The sequence below is a fragment of the Brassica oleracea genome, chromosome C3 (assembly GCF_000695525.1).
Source record: "Brassica oleracea var. oleracea cultivar TO1000 chromosome C3, BOL, whole genome shotgun sequence".
In the NCBI taxonomy this organism is placed as follows: domain Eukaryota; kingdom Viridiplantae; phylum Streptophyta; class Magnoliopsida; order Brassicales; family Brassicaceae; genus Brassica; species Brassica oleracea.
Window position 1 is genome coordinate 24,607,415 of NC_027750.1, and position 18,589 is coordinate 24,626,003.

Sequence of the window (18,589 nt, forward strand, 5' to 3'; positions counted from 1 at the left end):
GTATGCTGTTGTACTCTTTTTCCTTATCGGGTTTTGTCCACTGGGTTTTCCCGAAAGGTTTTAACGAGGCAACATGCAAGCATACTATGAATTCTGGTTTAGGCCTTCTCAAACCGACAACCAGATGTCTGGTTTATTTTAATTTATTTGGTTAAGACTTTGGGCTTTTGTTTCAGCCTCATTTTCGGCCAGCATGTTTTAAGGCCTTTTTATTTTATTTTTGAGACCCATAAGGGCAAAACCCTATATAACTCTATGTGGTTGGCGATTTTTGCCTCATGTCTTTTATGAAATAATTTTGCCTTTGCAAACTCAGAAACCCTAAGTCTTTTCCCTGTGAGAAACAGAGAGAGCAGCCGAGTCTTATCAAGCTCCAAACCACCAAGCTTGTGGCGATTCTTCACTTCCATCCCATCCATCGATTTGCCTTGAGAGTGATACATCCAGCAAGTCAAATCCCATAGCTATCCACCTCCATCCACTGTTCTTGTTGAGAGAGATACACATCCAGCAACAAGGATCCATCCCCCATATTTCTATCCTTCTCTTATTTTGTTTCAGTTTGCATCATATAGTTCTAGATTTCCATTCGATATAAAAACTCATAAAAAGTCATATTTGTTTCTGTTCTCAGTTTATCATTTAGTTTTCTTTCAGTTCATCATTTTAAAATCCATAAAAAAGCTCATAAAAAAATAACTCTCCTTGCTTCAAGAACTAGATCGGCGAACTCCCTCTCCATCGCGTCCGCCTAGCCGCTCCGTAGCCCTCGGTCCGACCTGTCCCGTCCGAGTTCTTGAACCTCTGGCCGACCATTTGGGATAGCTGAATCTCAGCCTGTATCATCATCGTTATGTTTTAGGTTGGAAAATTTAGGTTTTTGTTCAGTTAGGGTAGCAAGTTGAGAACCGGCTAATGTCCAAACAAAATTGTGTTTAGTTCGGTTTGATTTTTTTGTTTTAGAAATATAGGATCTGTTTGGTTAATTTTTGAAATTCGATACGATTTTAATTTCAGTTTTTTTTTATATATTTTTAGTTCCAAATAAATGTGCTTAGATCTACCCATTATGTTATAGAAACAAATTATATTTTATAAAATTATTTAATTCTGAAAATAATCCTGCGATTTTAAAGATTATTTAATTTTGAAAATAAATCTCTGCTTTTCACAAAGCTCAAACCGGATTTATCTTGTGTTGCCGGGTTTACCGGTTCAATCGCGGATCCGGTTGGATTTCAAAACACCGAGTATGAAACTTTGATTTTTGGGTCGATTCCAGGTCGGTGTTTTCAGGTACGAATATTTTTGACTAATTATGTTAAATAACTACTAAGTAAATATAATATGTTGCAAACTTTAGGAACAAAATTTAAAAATAATTTATGGAATGTATATGGCACAAGTGTATAGTTATGCAAAAATTAAACTAAATTAAATTAATATTAATTACAAATATAATTAAAAACACAAATATAAAAATTGAATTTCTCAAAAAATTAAAACAAAAAATATACATCTATATTATTAAAAGTGAAGTACATTTCAGAGTTGTTTGGGTATATGAATAGTAGGATTAATAAAAACTGTTTTGTTTGGATGCATAGATATAGTTAATACTTTAGATTTTAATTTAAAAATTCGACATGCTTTTTAAAAACGTGAACAAAACAAAATAAGGCATATATTTAATACTTTAGATTTTAACTTAAAATAGGATTAATAAAAACGGGTAGATTTTAACAGAACGTAACTTCCAAGTTAAAAATAAGGCATATATTTCAAAAACAAATATACACAAAATCTAAACTTAACAAAAACATAATTCCAACACATTAACTCCACATATATCGATCATACAAACTAACATATCTGAACGAGAATCCTAATTACTTGATTCCCTCATTTCACACCTTCTTTATCCAATTTTCAATAATAAATTATCAAAACCACTTTTAAGTATAACAACCAAATATTCTCTTTTCGTGCTAACAAATTTAGTTACTTAGGAAACTAATATATATCTTGCTTGATTGACTCCACAAAAATCGTGCTATTAAATTTTTTAAAATTTTTTTTAGATTACGTATAACCCACTATATATATAAACCTTCCCCTCATATTCTTCATACTCACAGTAGCAAAGAAAAAAAACTAAAATGTCTAACAAGTAAAGTAGTTTGGTTTTGTCGAACAAGCAGAGTTTGGTTTTTCTTAACCAAGTCAAACCCTTCAAAGACACTTGGCGAGTACATGTGAAGTGTCTTCACTCATGTAAGATAAACAACAACTCTGGTGAATCTCTCGAATGCGTTCTCATGGATGAACAAGTAAGTTTGATTTTATATATATATATATTGTCTCTTATATGTAATACTCTATCGATTTTGTTGTTTATACTAGCAAAAAATATTAATATCAGCTTTTATATTGTGTTTAGGGTGAGAAACTTCATGCTTCTGCCAAAAGAAATCAGATGTATCGTCTACAGCGCAACCTTCCTATTGGTGAATGGCGGTTTATTGAGAACTTTACAGTTACGAGTGCTGGAGGTTAATATCGAATAACTACCTCTCCAAATTACATTTATTATTTTATCTTTGTTTTTCTATTATTATTATTTATTTATGTGAAAAAATTTATTTTAAAAACCTTATTCTTACATATTTTAAAAGTATTTATCATATATTAAGAACAAACAGTTTCTGATGTAATATATATTGCCTTTTCAACATTTTTTTCATTAATTATAAATAAGGTTCCCCTATAATTGTATTAAGATAGATTATAATAATATAGATTTTAAATACTGTATAACAATTTGACAGATCTTACACATCCAGTTACGAAATATATAATACACATGATTTTTTAACCATATTGAATTGATATATTTGGCTTCGTTTAATTTTCCATAAACAAATGAATATACATAAAATAGAATATGTATTTTTCATAAAGCTGTAAATTTGTTAAAATCTAAATAAAATATTGTTTGTTCTCAACATTTCAAGATTACACAATACAGTGACGAAATACAAAGTTTAAACAGTAAACTTTAATAATACAAATTCGTTCAACTAAATTAAGATCTGCAAATGTTTATATATATATCATAAAAATATAGACCCGCCCAGTCGGGCGGGTTAAGATCTAGTGTCCTTTTAAAGGGCGGACGGAATCTAGTGATGGATTAATAATGGATATGTGTGGGGTTCAAGGGATTACCAAATGATATGGTACAACTTTATAATAGAGGGGCCTGTACAATTTAAAATACTACCAGAAAACACTGTGTCCAAGAGAATATTTTTGTTTTAATTTAATAAGATAGATTTATTTACTAAAATATTAAAAATTAGGGATGATTTAATAATGAATATGTGTGGGTTCCAAAGGATTAATAATGGTATGGTATATATATATATATATATATATATTATTTGCGAAGTGATTTTTCGGTTTCGGACTCTCACATTAAAATTTGGAGCGATTAAAGTCGTTATTACCATTAATAGATATTTAAATTTAAAAAAATTGATGAAACAAAGAAAAAATAATAATAAATCATATTTGAAAAATTAAGAAAAAGTGAGTGTATAGATTAAGTTACATATATTATGTATTTAACCTTTTATTTTAAATGGTCCAATAGGTTATGCGATTATGTTTTGTATAACAAAATTCTTGAAATTATTGATAACATGATTTTCAATCGTGTGAGGTTTAATTTATAAATGTTTTTAAAAATTCAATACAAAGTTTGAAATTAAAATAAATGTTGGACGTATTGGGTCTCAAAGTTTCACCTAAAATAATACAACTGCAAGGTGGCCTTCATTTGTGTAAAGGAGATTGATCAACATGGCTAAAAACAGAAACGTGGGTTGATTATGCATTATGTATAATTAGTATTCCCCTATATATTAAATGAAAAATCACTTTAGTGATTTCTGCTGGCGTGTCGCTAGTAGGTGAAGTTTCAAGAAATTGTTATAATTTGATTGGTCGATGATTTTTAATTTTTACTTATTTAAATTAGATCTAAAAATTTAGGGTAAGTCTAAAATCATTTAACATAACTTACCATATAATCTAAAGAATATTACAAATAACAATTTATGACAACTAATTTTTGAAATTATAGAAAGATTAATAAAGTTTTCTTTATTATTTTTAATATTATAAACTATAAAAATATATTGAATGAATTTTTATATAAGATAATTATAATAGTTTTATACTTTATTTGATGAATTGTATTCGAATATAATTATATAATAACTATTTTAAATATTACAAAATCAAAACATGTTTTATTAATATGATTTTTAAATTACTTATTGCTGTTTACAGAATAAATTTATCAGAGTTTTAAAATAATTTATAAAATGTTATAAATTATTTATAAAAATATAAATCATACTATATATTGATTGAGAAGTCATATAAATGATTTTTTCTTACGTGTCAATCATAAATGAATTCTTAAAATTGTTATAATTTGAATGGTCAATGAATTTTAATTTTATTTACTATAATTATATCTAAAAGGAAAATATAACTCAATTACCAATTAATATCGCTTTTCAAATAATCTACATAATATTAGAAATAATTATTTACGGTAACTAATTATTTTTGTTTAATGAAGTTTGAAATTTATTGATCATTGTATAATAAATAAGGTAACTAATTGTTGAGACTATGAAAAAGTAATAATGTGATCACATTTTTTATATATTTATAAACTACATAAAATAATAAACAAAAATGTTTATTTGAATTGATATAATGATTTTATATTTGTATATAAAGCCTTATATTTGTATATAAAGTATCATAATAACTAATGTCTAATAAAGTCCATACATGCTTTATAAATCATTTATAAAATTATTTATATTGACTTATCAGATGTTTTAAATTATTATAAGAGATTCTAAGTCATTTATAGAAGCTTATATATTAATTTATAAAATGTATTTTGAAAATTTATTTTATATTAAATGAGAACTCACTTAATTAATTTTTGTTTAGGTGTCTTTGAGTTTTAGAAAAACTATTATAATTTGATCATTAATAGATTTTCTATTTTTATTTATTTTATGAGTAAGAAAATCACTTCTAGAACCAATTTCTATCAGTATCCAAACAATATAAATATATTGCATAAAATAATTTATTTTAATTAAATATGTGATTTATATAAAATATATGTAATGCCCATAAAATCATTTTTATTAATCAAGTATTTCTAAACTATATAATTTATTTCAAAAGTAATTTATAGAATTGATATAGTAGTTTTATATTGCTATGTAGTTAGATATGAATATGTAGAAAATGTGTAACAATCATATTGTTTTATCTTTTAATCTTAATAAAGACATATAAATTTAACAACAAATTATTTAAAAATCAAAAGTTTCAATACTACATACCTTCAAAACTCATTTTATTAAAAATGAATTATGAATATTATATAAATAATTTTAACAAAAATATTTTAAATACAAAATATCAACAGATATTTGAAATATTAATATTCATCTTTTTTAAAAACAATTATTCTTTAAAAAAAATTAACAGTAAACACATATTCAATTTTGATTATGAAAAATATCTTAATTTGACAAATTATATTAAATATATTGTTACAAAACATTCAAACCCGCAAAATTGCGGGCATCCACCTAGTATGATAATTTGATGTGAGGTTTAATTTATAAATTTGTTTTTAAAAGTTCAATAGAAAGTTTGAAATTAAAATAAATGTTGGACGTATTGGGCCTCAAAGTTTCACCTAAAATAATACAACTGCAAGGTGGCCTTCGTTTTGTGTAAAGGAGTTTGATCAACATGGCTAAAAACAGAAACGTGGGTTAATTAAGCTATAAGACATGCATTATGTTTAATTAGTATAGATGATTATTTGATGTGACAAATTAATTGGCTGAAAGGATTTTGCCTTGTGTCACACTAGGCAAGATAATGATCATATAGCACCTCTTGGTATTGTAGATTAAGCTAATCTAAAACAAAAAAAAAAGAGCTAATAAACAGTGTCCATAATCAGGGAATAACATTAATTAGTGAACAATAAGAGATTTAAGTTGATGTTTTTCTTAGATAAGATAAAACCATGGGTACTAAAAAAAAAGCAATTAAGCAAAATGAAAAAACAAATATTTCAAATTAAAACATAGACTACGAAACGAAAAGCAAGAGCTGCTGCTGATAACTTAGTAACAAGATCACACCATCAAGAACCGTCAGGACTTGCTTACTTCATACGTTTGCCTTTTCGATCGAAGTCAGCAACTCGCGATCGCCTATTCTCCTTAATGTTCAATTTACGAACGGCAGGAAGTCTCATCTCCTGCGAGATGAAAAAAGTTTAGTGATCAAATGGTTAGATAACGTTAATATACAGAGAGGAGATGGAGAGAGTGCTTACTTCTTTTGCATGTTCTTTATCAGTAGAGAGATGCTTCCTGAACTGATCAATGCTTTTGGTACCAAAGTGGCACAAACTGCAATTAAACGTAGCGGTAGGTTCACCGCTTTCACTGCTACACTTGTGAAGAACAAGTCTTCTTTGTTCGAAATCTGCAAGTAAGCTTTCCCAGAGCCACTCTGCAGAAGTGAGCAGGAATGACGTTTTGGAAGGCCTAAACGAATAAGCCAGGAAAAGCTTGTAATTATTCTCTTGTAGTAGCTCGACAAGATAATGTGAAATCCAATCCACATGATCCGATATGACCATCATTATAGTAGCATTCCGAGGAGGATTATCATAATGCCACTTCTCCACAACTGAAGCCATGTCTGGGAGATCTGTATCCTCATCAATCAAACAATAAAAGGAATGCATTTCAGTGTTGGCCGGGGTAGAAATTTTAAACGCTAAAAAAAAAAAAAAATCAAATTCAAAAGACGAACCGGGAACGCAATGTAAAGCATGGACACCAGTGGAAGAGAGAGCTTGCAGGGGAGTATGGTTATGGTCGCCATAGGCAGTGATAGAGACAGGACCAGAGTAGCCTAGTTCCTTGAATGCAGCTTCTAGACTGGGACGGACCCGACGAGCATCATAACCTTCGGGAAGCGGACAAGACGTCATGTCCCACCACACCTGTATTTTAGCTGTCGCAAATTCAGGAGTAGCCTTGTAGTTCTTTCCCCACTCCTCCGTTACACATACGACCTTGTCGTACGTAGGGTTTATAATCTCCTGCGAGTGGACACCAAAATTAAATAAATAAAGTTTTTTTTATTAAAATTGTTACACAAAATAAAATAAAAAAAAAGAAGAGAAAAGAGGATCTGCTTACCTCTCGTACATGCTCGTAACTCCAGATATGCTTCTTGAATTTCTTCAGGCTTTGGGTATCGAAATTGCAAGAATTGCAATACAACTTGGCACCCTGAACAGCAACATGTGGTCCGCTTAGTTTAAGTAAACTTTTCCAGCACCACTCTTCACTTGTGGAGAGGAGAATTGATACTTTAGGCACAACTGAATAAGCCAGAAAAAGGTTGTATGGCGTCCGTTGTTGTAGCCGGAGCAGATCCCAATCAAAGACACCTCGCACCTTATTTGATATGATCATCATTGTAGCCGGAGGAGGATTCTGACCTCGCCATTCCACCATATCCCGATACATCATGTAGTGTACGCTTTCTGTTTCAGTTTTTTTTTTTTTGGTATTTAATTAGTATTATCCAAACTAATAAACATATTATATACATATATATAAAGTTCCAGAGATTGATTACTAACCGGATCTGGTATGTGCTACAGAGATTCCAGTGGATAAGAGACCTTGCAGGATGTGACCAGGGGTTTGTGTTTGCTCGCCATAGGCAGTGATGGAGACTGGACCAGAGTAGCCTCGTTCCTTGAACGCCCCTTCTAAACTCGGTCGGACCTGACCAGCATCATAACCCCCCGGAATCGGACAATCCTTCATGTCCCACCATACCGCTATTTTAGCCGTCGCGTATTCAGCCGTCGCCGTCCCGTATTCAGCCGTCGCCGTCATCCTGTAAACCCTTTTAACTAATCTATCTCACACACACAAGTCCTCCCACTTCGTTCTAGGGTTCCTTTTTATATATACATCAAACTAATGTGCCCTAAACGAAAGCCAGTAAAGCCCACGATAATAATATATTGTCTTGGTGCCGGTCATTTTAAGTGGATTTTAAAAATGCCTCATGTGTTAAGCATAAGTAGTACAATTTTAATATTTAACTAGGTGTCTTCCTGCCCCATGTGCATTAAAAAAATTTAAAATATTTTTTAACAGATAAATATAAATTATATTATAAAATAAAATTTTATTAATATTATAAATTTTCTTTTTCGTATCAATATTTTAATATAAATTTGATTTAATTAAACATAAAAATTATTTTTAAGAATATGCTCGTATATATTTGAAATTATAATCTTAGATAGATTTTTCTATCTATTTATTTTAATTAAATATATTAAATAAATTTGTAAAAGTTGCATAATTACCAAAAATTAAAATGAAACAATATTTATAAAATTTGTAGATACATAAGAAAATAATGATTTTACGGTTAATTTTTATAATTTTTAAAAAAAATTGTATACATTTTTGGAAATTTTAGTAATAAAATTTTATAATTTAAAAATATATAATTAAATTATATTTCGAAATTTATAATGCCATATTTGAATATATTTATTTTAATGATGATTTATGAGTTATTTCCATATTCTAAAAAAAATTCCAAAAATATAAATTGACATTAAATGTAATATATGAGTTATTACCATATTTTAAAAAGTTTACCAAAAATCTATTCTATTTAAAGAGAATCATTCTGAAAAAATCTACTTATGAAAGGTTGTTAGACCATTTCATTTACTACCAATATATTTGGTCTTACCATAATATTTGACTAACAATATCTAACATAAAATTTCTCTAACAATAATTTATTACACCACATCTTTTTGAACATGACAAAGTTATACAACAAATAAAATTTTATTTATTAGACCATATCACACGGCAATGATATACACAATTTAGTTTTTATACTTTATTATACTCTTTTCTAAACATACAATATAGTTTATATATTTTATGACACTCTTTTCTAAACATCTGTATAGTTCCAAATATTTACAAAATCAAATTTAATACAAACACTTTAACAAACCATATGTAAAAAATAAAACTATATATTTTACGTTAAATTATTTTTTTATAGTTTAAAACAAATTTTGTTATTTAATACAAGATTAAAAATTATTAAAAAATTTACAAATCTATACTACTAAATTAGCCAAAATCAACCAAGTAAATCTTAAGGCTCACAAGTTCAACAAATGTAACTCTTATAAAATGCACACAAAATATAACGGGAGAGAGTAGTTATAGGCATCGGGTCTTCTGGTTGGGTACGGATCGGTTCCTTTCGATATAAGTATTTAAAATTTTCTGGTTCGGATTCGGGTCGATTTCTTTGGGATCAAGGTCCATACTTCAAATACCTACAAAATCCCTATAATTTTTGGGTACGTAACGGTCCAAATTGGCTTGGGGTTTTAGGACTCGGAAAATATTCGAAGTACCCAAAAATTAAAAAAAATACTGAAACACAAAAAATCCGAAAACAAAAATAAATACCTGAAAAATATTTAAATTCCTAAAAAAACCCAAAGTTTATGGTAAATATGACATGAGGAACCTAAGATACCTAAAAACATTTCTTCATACCCAAAAAAAATTGAATTTTACCCGAAACTATAATCGGAAATCTGGATCCGAAACTTAAAAAAATATTCATAATACTGAAAACACATTCGAAATACCAAATACATATATGAAAAAATCAAATATACCTAATATACTTAAAACATTTAATATACTTTGAATACCCAACTGGGTCTCGGATAGGACTAGGAATCGAACAAAGACCCAAGTCGAAGAAAAAATCAAATATGTACTTTGCCCTAAATCCAAACCCAAACCACAACTATATTTCTTGATTGATTTTGGTCTGGTTTTTCGGATCTGGTGAAATATCTAAAACTAAAAAGAATTATATAATAGTGTACATACAAAATATTATATAAACTAATATACTTTGAATACCCAACTGGGTCTCGGATAGGACTAGGAATCGAACAAAGACCGCAAGTCGGCGAAAAAAATCAAATATGTACTTTGTCCTAGATCCAAACCCAAACCACAACTATATTTCTTGGTTGATTTTGGTTTGGTTTTTCGGATCCTCTGAAATATCTAAGACTAAAAAGAGTTATATAATAGTGTACATACAAAATATTATATAAACTAATATACTTTGAATACCCAACTGGGTCTCGGATAGGACTAGGAATCGAACAAAGACCCAAGTCGAAGAAAAAATCAAATATGTACTTTGCCCTAAATCCAAACCCAAACCACAACTTCGCGCTTTCGAAGCGCGGGTCAAAATCTAGTATAAATTAACATTAAATGCAATTGTCCATGTCATATTAAACTATAAGACATGTCATCAATTTCAGTTGTCATGTCATATTTGTTTTGTGAAACTGATTGTAGAAAGGACATGTGACAAAATCACTTCGCAAATATAGTATAGGGGAAACCCAGTACATCAATCAATATTGTTAAAAAGATAGAGAGTTTTCAAAAATCTACCTATGCAAAGTTACGTGGACCTATTCACTAGAAACTGAATTTTTTTGGTTTTACTTTATATTTTATTGTTACTTATTTTACTCAATAGTAAAGATACCATATATTGAACCCGTGAATACTCTTTTCTTATCCCCTATATATTATTTGAGAAGCATTGCAACATTTTTTGTAGTCACATGTCATCACTATAATGATTCTTAGAATCCGTAGAGAAATATGTTAGTCTATCTAAATATATAATAAAGTTTTTATTAAACTAACCATAAATACATTATTAATGTGCTTCAATATTTTCTTAAATAAAATTACGAAATTGCCTAATGTGGCTAAAGTATATATGACAATTAATGATTAAAGATTTTGATAAAAATAAGTGTATCTTATATTATATTTGTTTAATTTTCAACTATTACAATAAATTAAACAGCCATATTAACCATATAATAAAAATTAAATTTTTTCTTTATACGTTATATTTTGAATTTTTAAAAATGAGTATAAATTACTAAAACTGTTAAAAGTCACACATTCAAATTTTGTGATCCATGGTTTAAATTTTTTGTTATGACATGATAAAAATACATAAATATCTTAATTTTGAAATTTACTTGGAACAATTTTTATGATAAAATTTTGAAAAACTATTGACAACTTAATTTTTAAAAATATTATAAATTACTTAAACTATTAATTCTACAGTAAATTTTTTGTTATCAGTAATTTAATTTTTTTGCTATAACAAATACAAATGATAAAAAAACATATGAGTAGAAAGCATCATTTAATAAATAATAATATTAAAATATATTATATATATGTTACTATCATTTAAATTTAATTATATACCATATCAAATAGAAAAAAATATTATTTGGATTAATAAAATTTATTTATATGTTCGCACCAATTTAATTATATAAATAATAGTTACTAACTTTTTAATTATTCAATATATATTTATTATTTCATAATATGTTTGAAACATATAATATATAAAATAATTTATATATAATGTTAATCCTAATCGCGCGCAAGGCGCGGATCTTAACCTAGTTAAAGTCGGTACACTACACCAGTACACCCTATATTTACGGACTACTAAGTTATTTTACCCAAACTATATCATTTCTATGAGCCACCAACGACTTCTAAACTTATATAATTAATCTCAACATTAAAACATGACTCATCTAATACAATATAACAAAATTATATCATTCTGTTGACCTACCAACTATTACACTCCATCTCTCCATTGATCAAACTTCTGTCTACAATATTTCAAACTCTTATTCAAATGTCACTTATTCTAAAATCATACATGACAGTGCTAGAGGCCTTGACCACCAAATTAAATAAATCATAATTTTTAAGCTCAGATTTTAATAATGAATGTAGGTCTCAACCTTCATTTTTAGTCTGAATTTATAATATATTGAGTAGATTTAGAAAAAAAAATGATAGGTTTATAATAACTGCAACTTTTTATATGCTTGGTTTTATATTTTTATAGCTTGATTTTAAATATACATATATATATATATATATATATATGGGAGAAAATCTTTCTAATAACAAGATTTACTTCATTTTATAATTTCTATACTATTAAACACACAAATTTCATCTTCTGATATATTTCAAACAAATTACAAAAACTCAAACGCTTGATCACATCCATATAAATCAATATGACTTTTTAACTTAACAGAAACACTTTAGAAAATCATCTGTTAAAAACAAATTCTATATTTTACACTATTTTTTATAAAAAAGAATTTATAGTAAAATTTGTTATTTAAAATAAGTTTAAAATCTACTAAAACTTACAAACCTATAATATTAAATTAACCAAAAATATGCCACGTAATTCTTAAGTCTCACCATCTCAGCAACAAATGCAGTTCTTATAAAATGCACACAAGCAATAAAACGAGAGATTCGGCATTCGGGTCTTCATTCAGTACAGATCGGTTCCTTTTGAGTTTGGGTTCCTTGGGTTCTAAACAATTGAATAATTGGGTATTTGAAAACTTTTGGTTCGTCTTCAGGTTGGTCTTTTTCAGGTTGAAGTTAGAGTAGGTCCATAATTTGAATAACTGTAATTTTTGGGAATATGGCGGGTCTAGATTGGTTTGGATATTTAGTACCGAAAAAGAATCAAAGTATTCAAAAACCGAGAAACCGAAAATACCCAAATCTTTTTCCAAGTACCCAAAATATACTTTTTAAAAATTTGGAATTTCAACTGAAACCCGAAATTATAATCGAAAACAAAAACCAAAAATTAAAAAAAAAAGTATATATAGTACCAAAAACCTATCCAAAATACCCAATATACCTAACATACACAAAAAAAATTCAAGTACTGTAAGTACCCGATCGGGTTTCGGGTATGAACCAGACCCGAACACAGACCCGCTGGACCAAGAATAAAATCTAATATGTACTTTGCCTTTGACCCGGACCCAAACTGTACCAATATTGTATGATCGATTTCGGTTTATTTTTTCGGTTCCGGTAAAATATCCAAATGTAAACGAAAGAAAGAGTTACATAAGAGTGTACATACAAAAAATTTAATAAACTAATTCATAAATTATATAATTTTAATTAGACTTTTTAGGTATAATATGACCCTATAACATGATAATATACAAAAACTATAAAAAAACTAATTCACAAATTTTATTTACAGCCCAAAGAACAACCCGCGCTTTCTAAGCGAGGATCAAAAAACGTATCTGGATTATAATTTTAGAAACATTTAACTCATTTTGGTGATCATTAAGAGCACACAATCAAACCCAAAACTTGTCTTTTGTGTGAGCTGTGAAAGTTGTTGAGAAAGGTGCTCTAATTTTCTGTTTGGTTGATGGTAATTTATTAGTGATTTTGTGTTTGTGTCATGGTCATATATGGTCCGGTAAGGTTCTTAGGGCATTGGTATTGGTGGGACTCAACCCACAAGCCCTTAGCATTTTTTTAATAAGGTTATATGTTAAGGGGACATTGAAAAATTTGGTAGATTATTAGTGAGACTTTGCTTGTCCCTTAGGTTATTATTTAATTAATTTATTATTTTAATAATGAATTACATATAAAAAGAAGTTTTAAATAAAACATATAAAAGAGAAGTTTAACATTAAAATTGAAATCTTAAGAAAATTACAAAGTTGAAAAAAAAATACCAAACATCATAATAAAAAAAACACACACACAAACATTTATTCCAATACAAATAGAAACTTATAAATTATATGTTATGTGTAAGATGTCCAAATTTAGTCCATATATTTTCAATCAAATCATTTTTTAAATGTTGATGGATTTGTCTATTCCGAACGCTCGTTCGACGATCAATTGTACTCACGATAGGTGAAGGCATATTGACGGAAAATGTAGCCACCTTTTCTCTTTCTTCAAATTCATGAACGTTGTCCTTAGTTCCTGATGATCGTTCATCTTCGACAATCATATTATGGAGTATGATACATGCTCTCAAAATATTTCCTATTTTTTTTATCCCATATATTAGATGGATTTCTAACAACGGAAAACCTAGCTTGTAGGACTCCGAAGGCACGCTCGACATCTTTTTGCACAACTTCTTGGGTTTGAGCGAATAATGAATGCTTCTGACCTTGTGGTAGTCGGATAGATTGAATAAAAGTATTCCATTTCGGATAAATACCATCTGTGAGATAATATGCCAAATGGTATGGATTACCATTAACATAGAAGTTAACTTGGGGCGCTATTCCGTTAATAATGTCATCAAAAACGGGTGATCGATCGAGAATATTAAGATCGTTCATAGTACCTGGAGCTCCAAAAAACGCGTGTCATATCCAGAGGTCATATGAAGCTACCGCCTCTAAGACAATCGTTGGTTTTCCGGTTCCTCGTGAATACATTCCTTTCCAAGCCGTGGGGCAATTCTTCTACTCCCAATGCATACAGTCGATGCTTCCAATCATCCCTGGAAACCCATGTTGTTCTCCAATATATAGTAGTCTTTGCAGATCCTCCGGCATGGGACGTCTTAGGTATTCATCGCCAAACAAGTGGATTATTCCCGCGGAAAAATTGTGCAAACTTCTTCGAGCTGTTGTTTCACCAATTCGGACATATTCGTCAACTGTGTCAGACCCACCACCATACGCCAATTAACGAATTGCTGCGGTACATTTTTTGGAGCGGAGTTAGACTCGACCGTCCGGTTGCATCTACTCTGGGTTGAAAATACTCAACTTCTGTAGAGAGACGATGCACAATACGCAAGAATAATTTCTTTTTCATTCGAAACCGTCGCCGGAATACATTGTGCGGGTATGTTGGAGTTTCGCTAAAATAATCATTCCAGAGCTTCTGATGGCCTTCCTCCCGTGTCTCTCGATAAAAACTCGTGTTTTTCGCTATTTTGGTTTTGGATTGAAATCAATTTCTTCAAATAAATCTTCAAATACATCATCTAATTCATTATCATCATCTTTGTGGTAATGATAATGGGAAGAAGAAGCCATTGACAATTTTTACAAGAGAAAAAAATGTTTACAAATTTAAGAGAAGATGAGACTTTGCACATTTGTAATGAGAGAAGAAGTCTCAATACTTATATGATAAAGAAGAAGTCTCTACGAGTCCTCCCGTGAATGAATATTGGTATAAAATCTTTAGTACATCTTGTGACTTATTGGTAGAAAGCAAAATAAACATGTGGCTTTGGATCATGTGACTTATTGGTACAAAGAAACTCAACTTGTGACTTATGGTTGTAAATGAAATAAACATGTGTATAAACAATCTAACTTATTATGGTTACATCTTGTAAAAGAAATATCGGTTACAAATAAGAAACTTGATGTCATGGTGCAATCTAACTTATTATGGTCACTATATGTTACAAATAAGAAACTTGTGATCATGTGACTTAAGGTCAGCCATTCTATTTGGTCACGAGCACAAATAAAAGAGTACAAAACCATATCGGTTACATAGTTAAAATTATCCAAACATAACCACCACGCCTATTACAACAACAAGAACAACTATGCCTATTACAAAGCACTCAAACCCATAACAAAAAGAAGATTTCTCCTTAGCCATATCACCCACAATCTTCTCTAGGTTTTGTATCTCCTGCTCTGTGTCATAGTCAGTCAAAAGGGTTAGGCTTTCTACCTTTTCACCCAGCTTAAGCACGTGTATATCTCTGGCTCTCATCTCCTCCATCAGCGCCTCATCCCACCATTTGTAGACATGGCATTGGCCGTCGTCTTTCTTCGCACAAGTGTAATATCTTCTCCCTGTTTCACATACGCAAAACTAGCTAAGCACATACACAAACTAGCACATAAGCAAGTCAGTAACTAACTAGCACATACCTTGATCTTGCCTAGTGTTAGACGTTGCAAGCAGTGGCCTAGCACCACAATAGCAAACCTGCGGGAAACCAAACTCAACCTCCGGTTGCGGAGGGTAGTGAACCTGTGAACTACGTTCCAAGCTTAACTCAGCTTGGTCACGTCGTATGAGATCATCCGTCTCGCTGTACTCACTGTCGTCATTGTTTCCAAATAAATCCTCGTCATCTGTGAGTAACGGCTGTGTGGTTTCAGTTTGAGCGTATGAGTAAAGACTGAAATGGGAGGTGGATAGACACAATGAATATGTTGCAGTTATATTAAATTGCTGCATTCAACTTCTGTATGAGAGAAAGAGTCATCGACGTCTGAGAAATAGATCTAAGCATATTGTGCCTGTGTCGACTGCTATCATCACAAATCAGTCTACTTCTTTTGTTTGCTATTGAACGTTGTGTCAATTTATTCATAGTCTGAGCATTTCAAATTTATATCCTAAATGATAGGTGTTCCATATGTTTTAAGTTTTTCCATTTCCCGCGCCAAAAAAATGTTTTTATATACAAATTATATATATATATATATATGTATATATATATATATATGTATATGCGTATATATATATATATATATGTATATGCGTATGTACGTGATGCAATGAATAAAATCAAAAATGAGTTTAAATATTCGTTATTATTAGTGTGTCGGAGGTGCCCATCAGTTAATGCCTTTTTTTTTTGTTGGGGGATCAATTTCGGTTTAACTTGACTTCAAAAAAGTTTTTCAAATTTGGTTCTAAATCGATTTCTTCAGATATTATTGTAACAGATCTATATATATAAAGTAGATATTTTCCCTTCTTCTGACAAGTGGCAGGGAGGTTTGCTGCCACGTGTCCTCTTTTATTTTTTCATCAAAATTCACATGTTTGTTATATTAAAAAATTACCGATGGAACTTGAATAATGCAAAAACTAAGAAAATTAGAATAAATAAACAAATAACAAAAGAAAGCGAAATTTTCGATTCCGATAGAATTTCTGAGAATTTTAGTTATCTAATCGTTCTCGCACAAAGAATCATTATATGAAATTTGATAATTATTTTATTGGTCAGTAAAATTCAAGATGAATAAAGAAATAAGTAAAATAATATAAATAATTTTAAATATTTAATTTATGAACAACTAAAAATAATATTAACTTTCACTATTTATTAATTTTTACTATTTTCTATTTTTTAATTTACAAATTAAATATTTATTTCACTATTAAAAATCATAAAATAACTAAACTAAGAAGAAGAAACTAGAGCACAACATATGGTCTAAACCTAAAACCTCCGCAACCACCAAAAAAAGCTCCGCAACCACCAAAAAAAGGTAAAATTCCATAATAATACTAACTCAATAAAGGTCCGAAACTGAAAAGAGATTAATAATGAGGACTAAATTACCTCATCTTACTACATAGTGTTTTAGCTAAAATAATCAGAAGTCAGAATAAAAAAAAAAAAAAAAAAATCTGAGACAAAACAATCCTCCGAACACAAATGTGTGTGATAGAGTACCAACGCAAAGAACCAAAAAGCAAGCCAGAAGAAAAATAATGACCAAAATGCCAAAGTCAGTACGAAGTAGGAAGGCACATGCCTAAAGCCCCAAAAGCCCAGCCACCAGCTAAGAGGTAAGAAGCACCTCACAAACTTAAGCAAGACGTCCATGCCAGCTAAGAACCACAAAACTCTAGATTAAAAGGACCAAATCTCCATGAGATTAACTCCGTACGCCTATACCAAGGGAAACATGGAAAGAAAAGAAACAACCTGAGGGAGCGAGAATGGTAGCCAACCACCGAGAAACCAGAGCTCAAGCTTGATACCATAAACAACCTTCCAAGCCCACCGAGCATACACAGAGGAAAACACTATCCAAACCTAGAGTGGAAAACATGGCAGAAATGAGAGCTACTAGAGATGCGAGCAGCAATGAAAACTGCAACGAGATGAGAGAACAGCGAGTGAATGGAAAACAAAATGAAATTAGCAAACCGTAGAGCCGTACTCAAGCTATGAAAGAGATAAAAGAAGTTAGATCACGAAAAAAATAAAATTTTAAAACCAAGACGAACAGGGACCATCGACGTCAAGCCAACGACAATGAAAAAACATCAACGACGCTTAAACTCTGACCCAACCCAAGAAGATGCAGTCTCCAACATCAGCCAAAATTTAAGGAAGAAAAGGAGCAATCAATATTGACCGAAACAACCTACAATGCAGTGAGAAATAACCGCACAACTTGGAACTCATAGACCCGACCTATAACAAAGATGAGATAATCTCACAGGACAAGAAGGACAATAAGAACTCTACTCCAAAACATAACAATCATTCTTGGGAGAAGCACCCGTGAGGTAAATGAAATACAAAGATGGTTATAGGTAAGGTCAAAATATAGAGATATGGCTAAAAACATCTCAAAAAAATAATGTTCAAAATTTTGAAAATACAATAAAATATAATTTTGACT

General features: G+C 30.0%; 1 protein-coding gene across 1 annotated transcript; it reads right to left on the bottom strand.

The window, feature by feature from the left end:
* Window positions 1-6,066: 6,066 nt before the first annotated feature.
* On the bottom strand, window positions 6,067-8,133 carry LOC106334406. The gene is made up of 5 exons (XM_013772688.1): window positions 7,787-8,133; window positions 7,338-7,687; window positions 6,946-7,237; window positions 6,461-6,840; window positions 6,067-6,382 (listed from the first exon to the last, which is right to left on the bottom strand). The coding sequence occupies exons 1-5, from the start codon at window positions 8,046-8,048 to the stop codon at window positions 6,287-6,289; spliced, it is 1,380 nt and encodes a 459-aa protein (XP_013628142.1). The 5' UTR covers window positions 8,049-8,133; the 3' UTR covers window positions 6,067-6,286.
* Window positions 8,134-18,589: the final 10,456 nt, after the last annotated feature.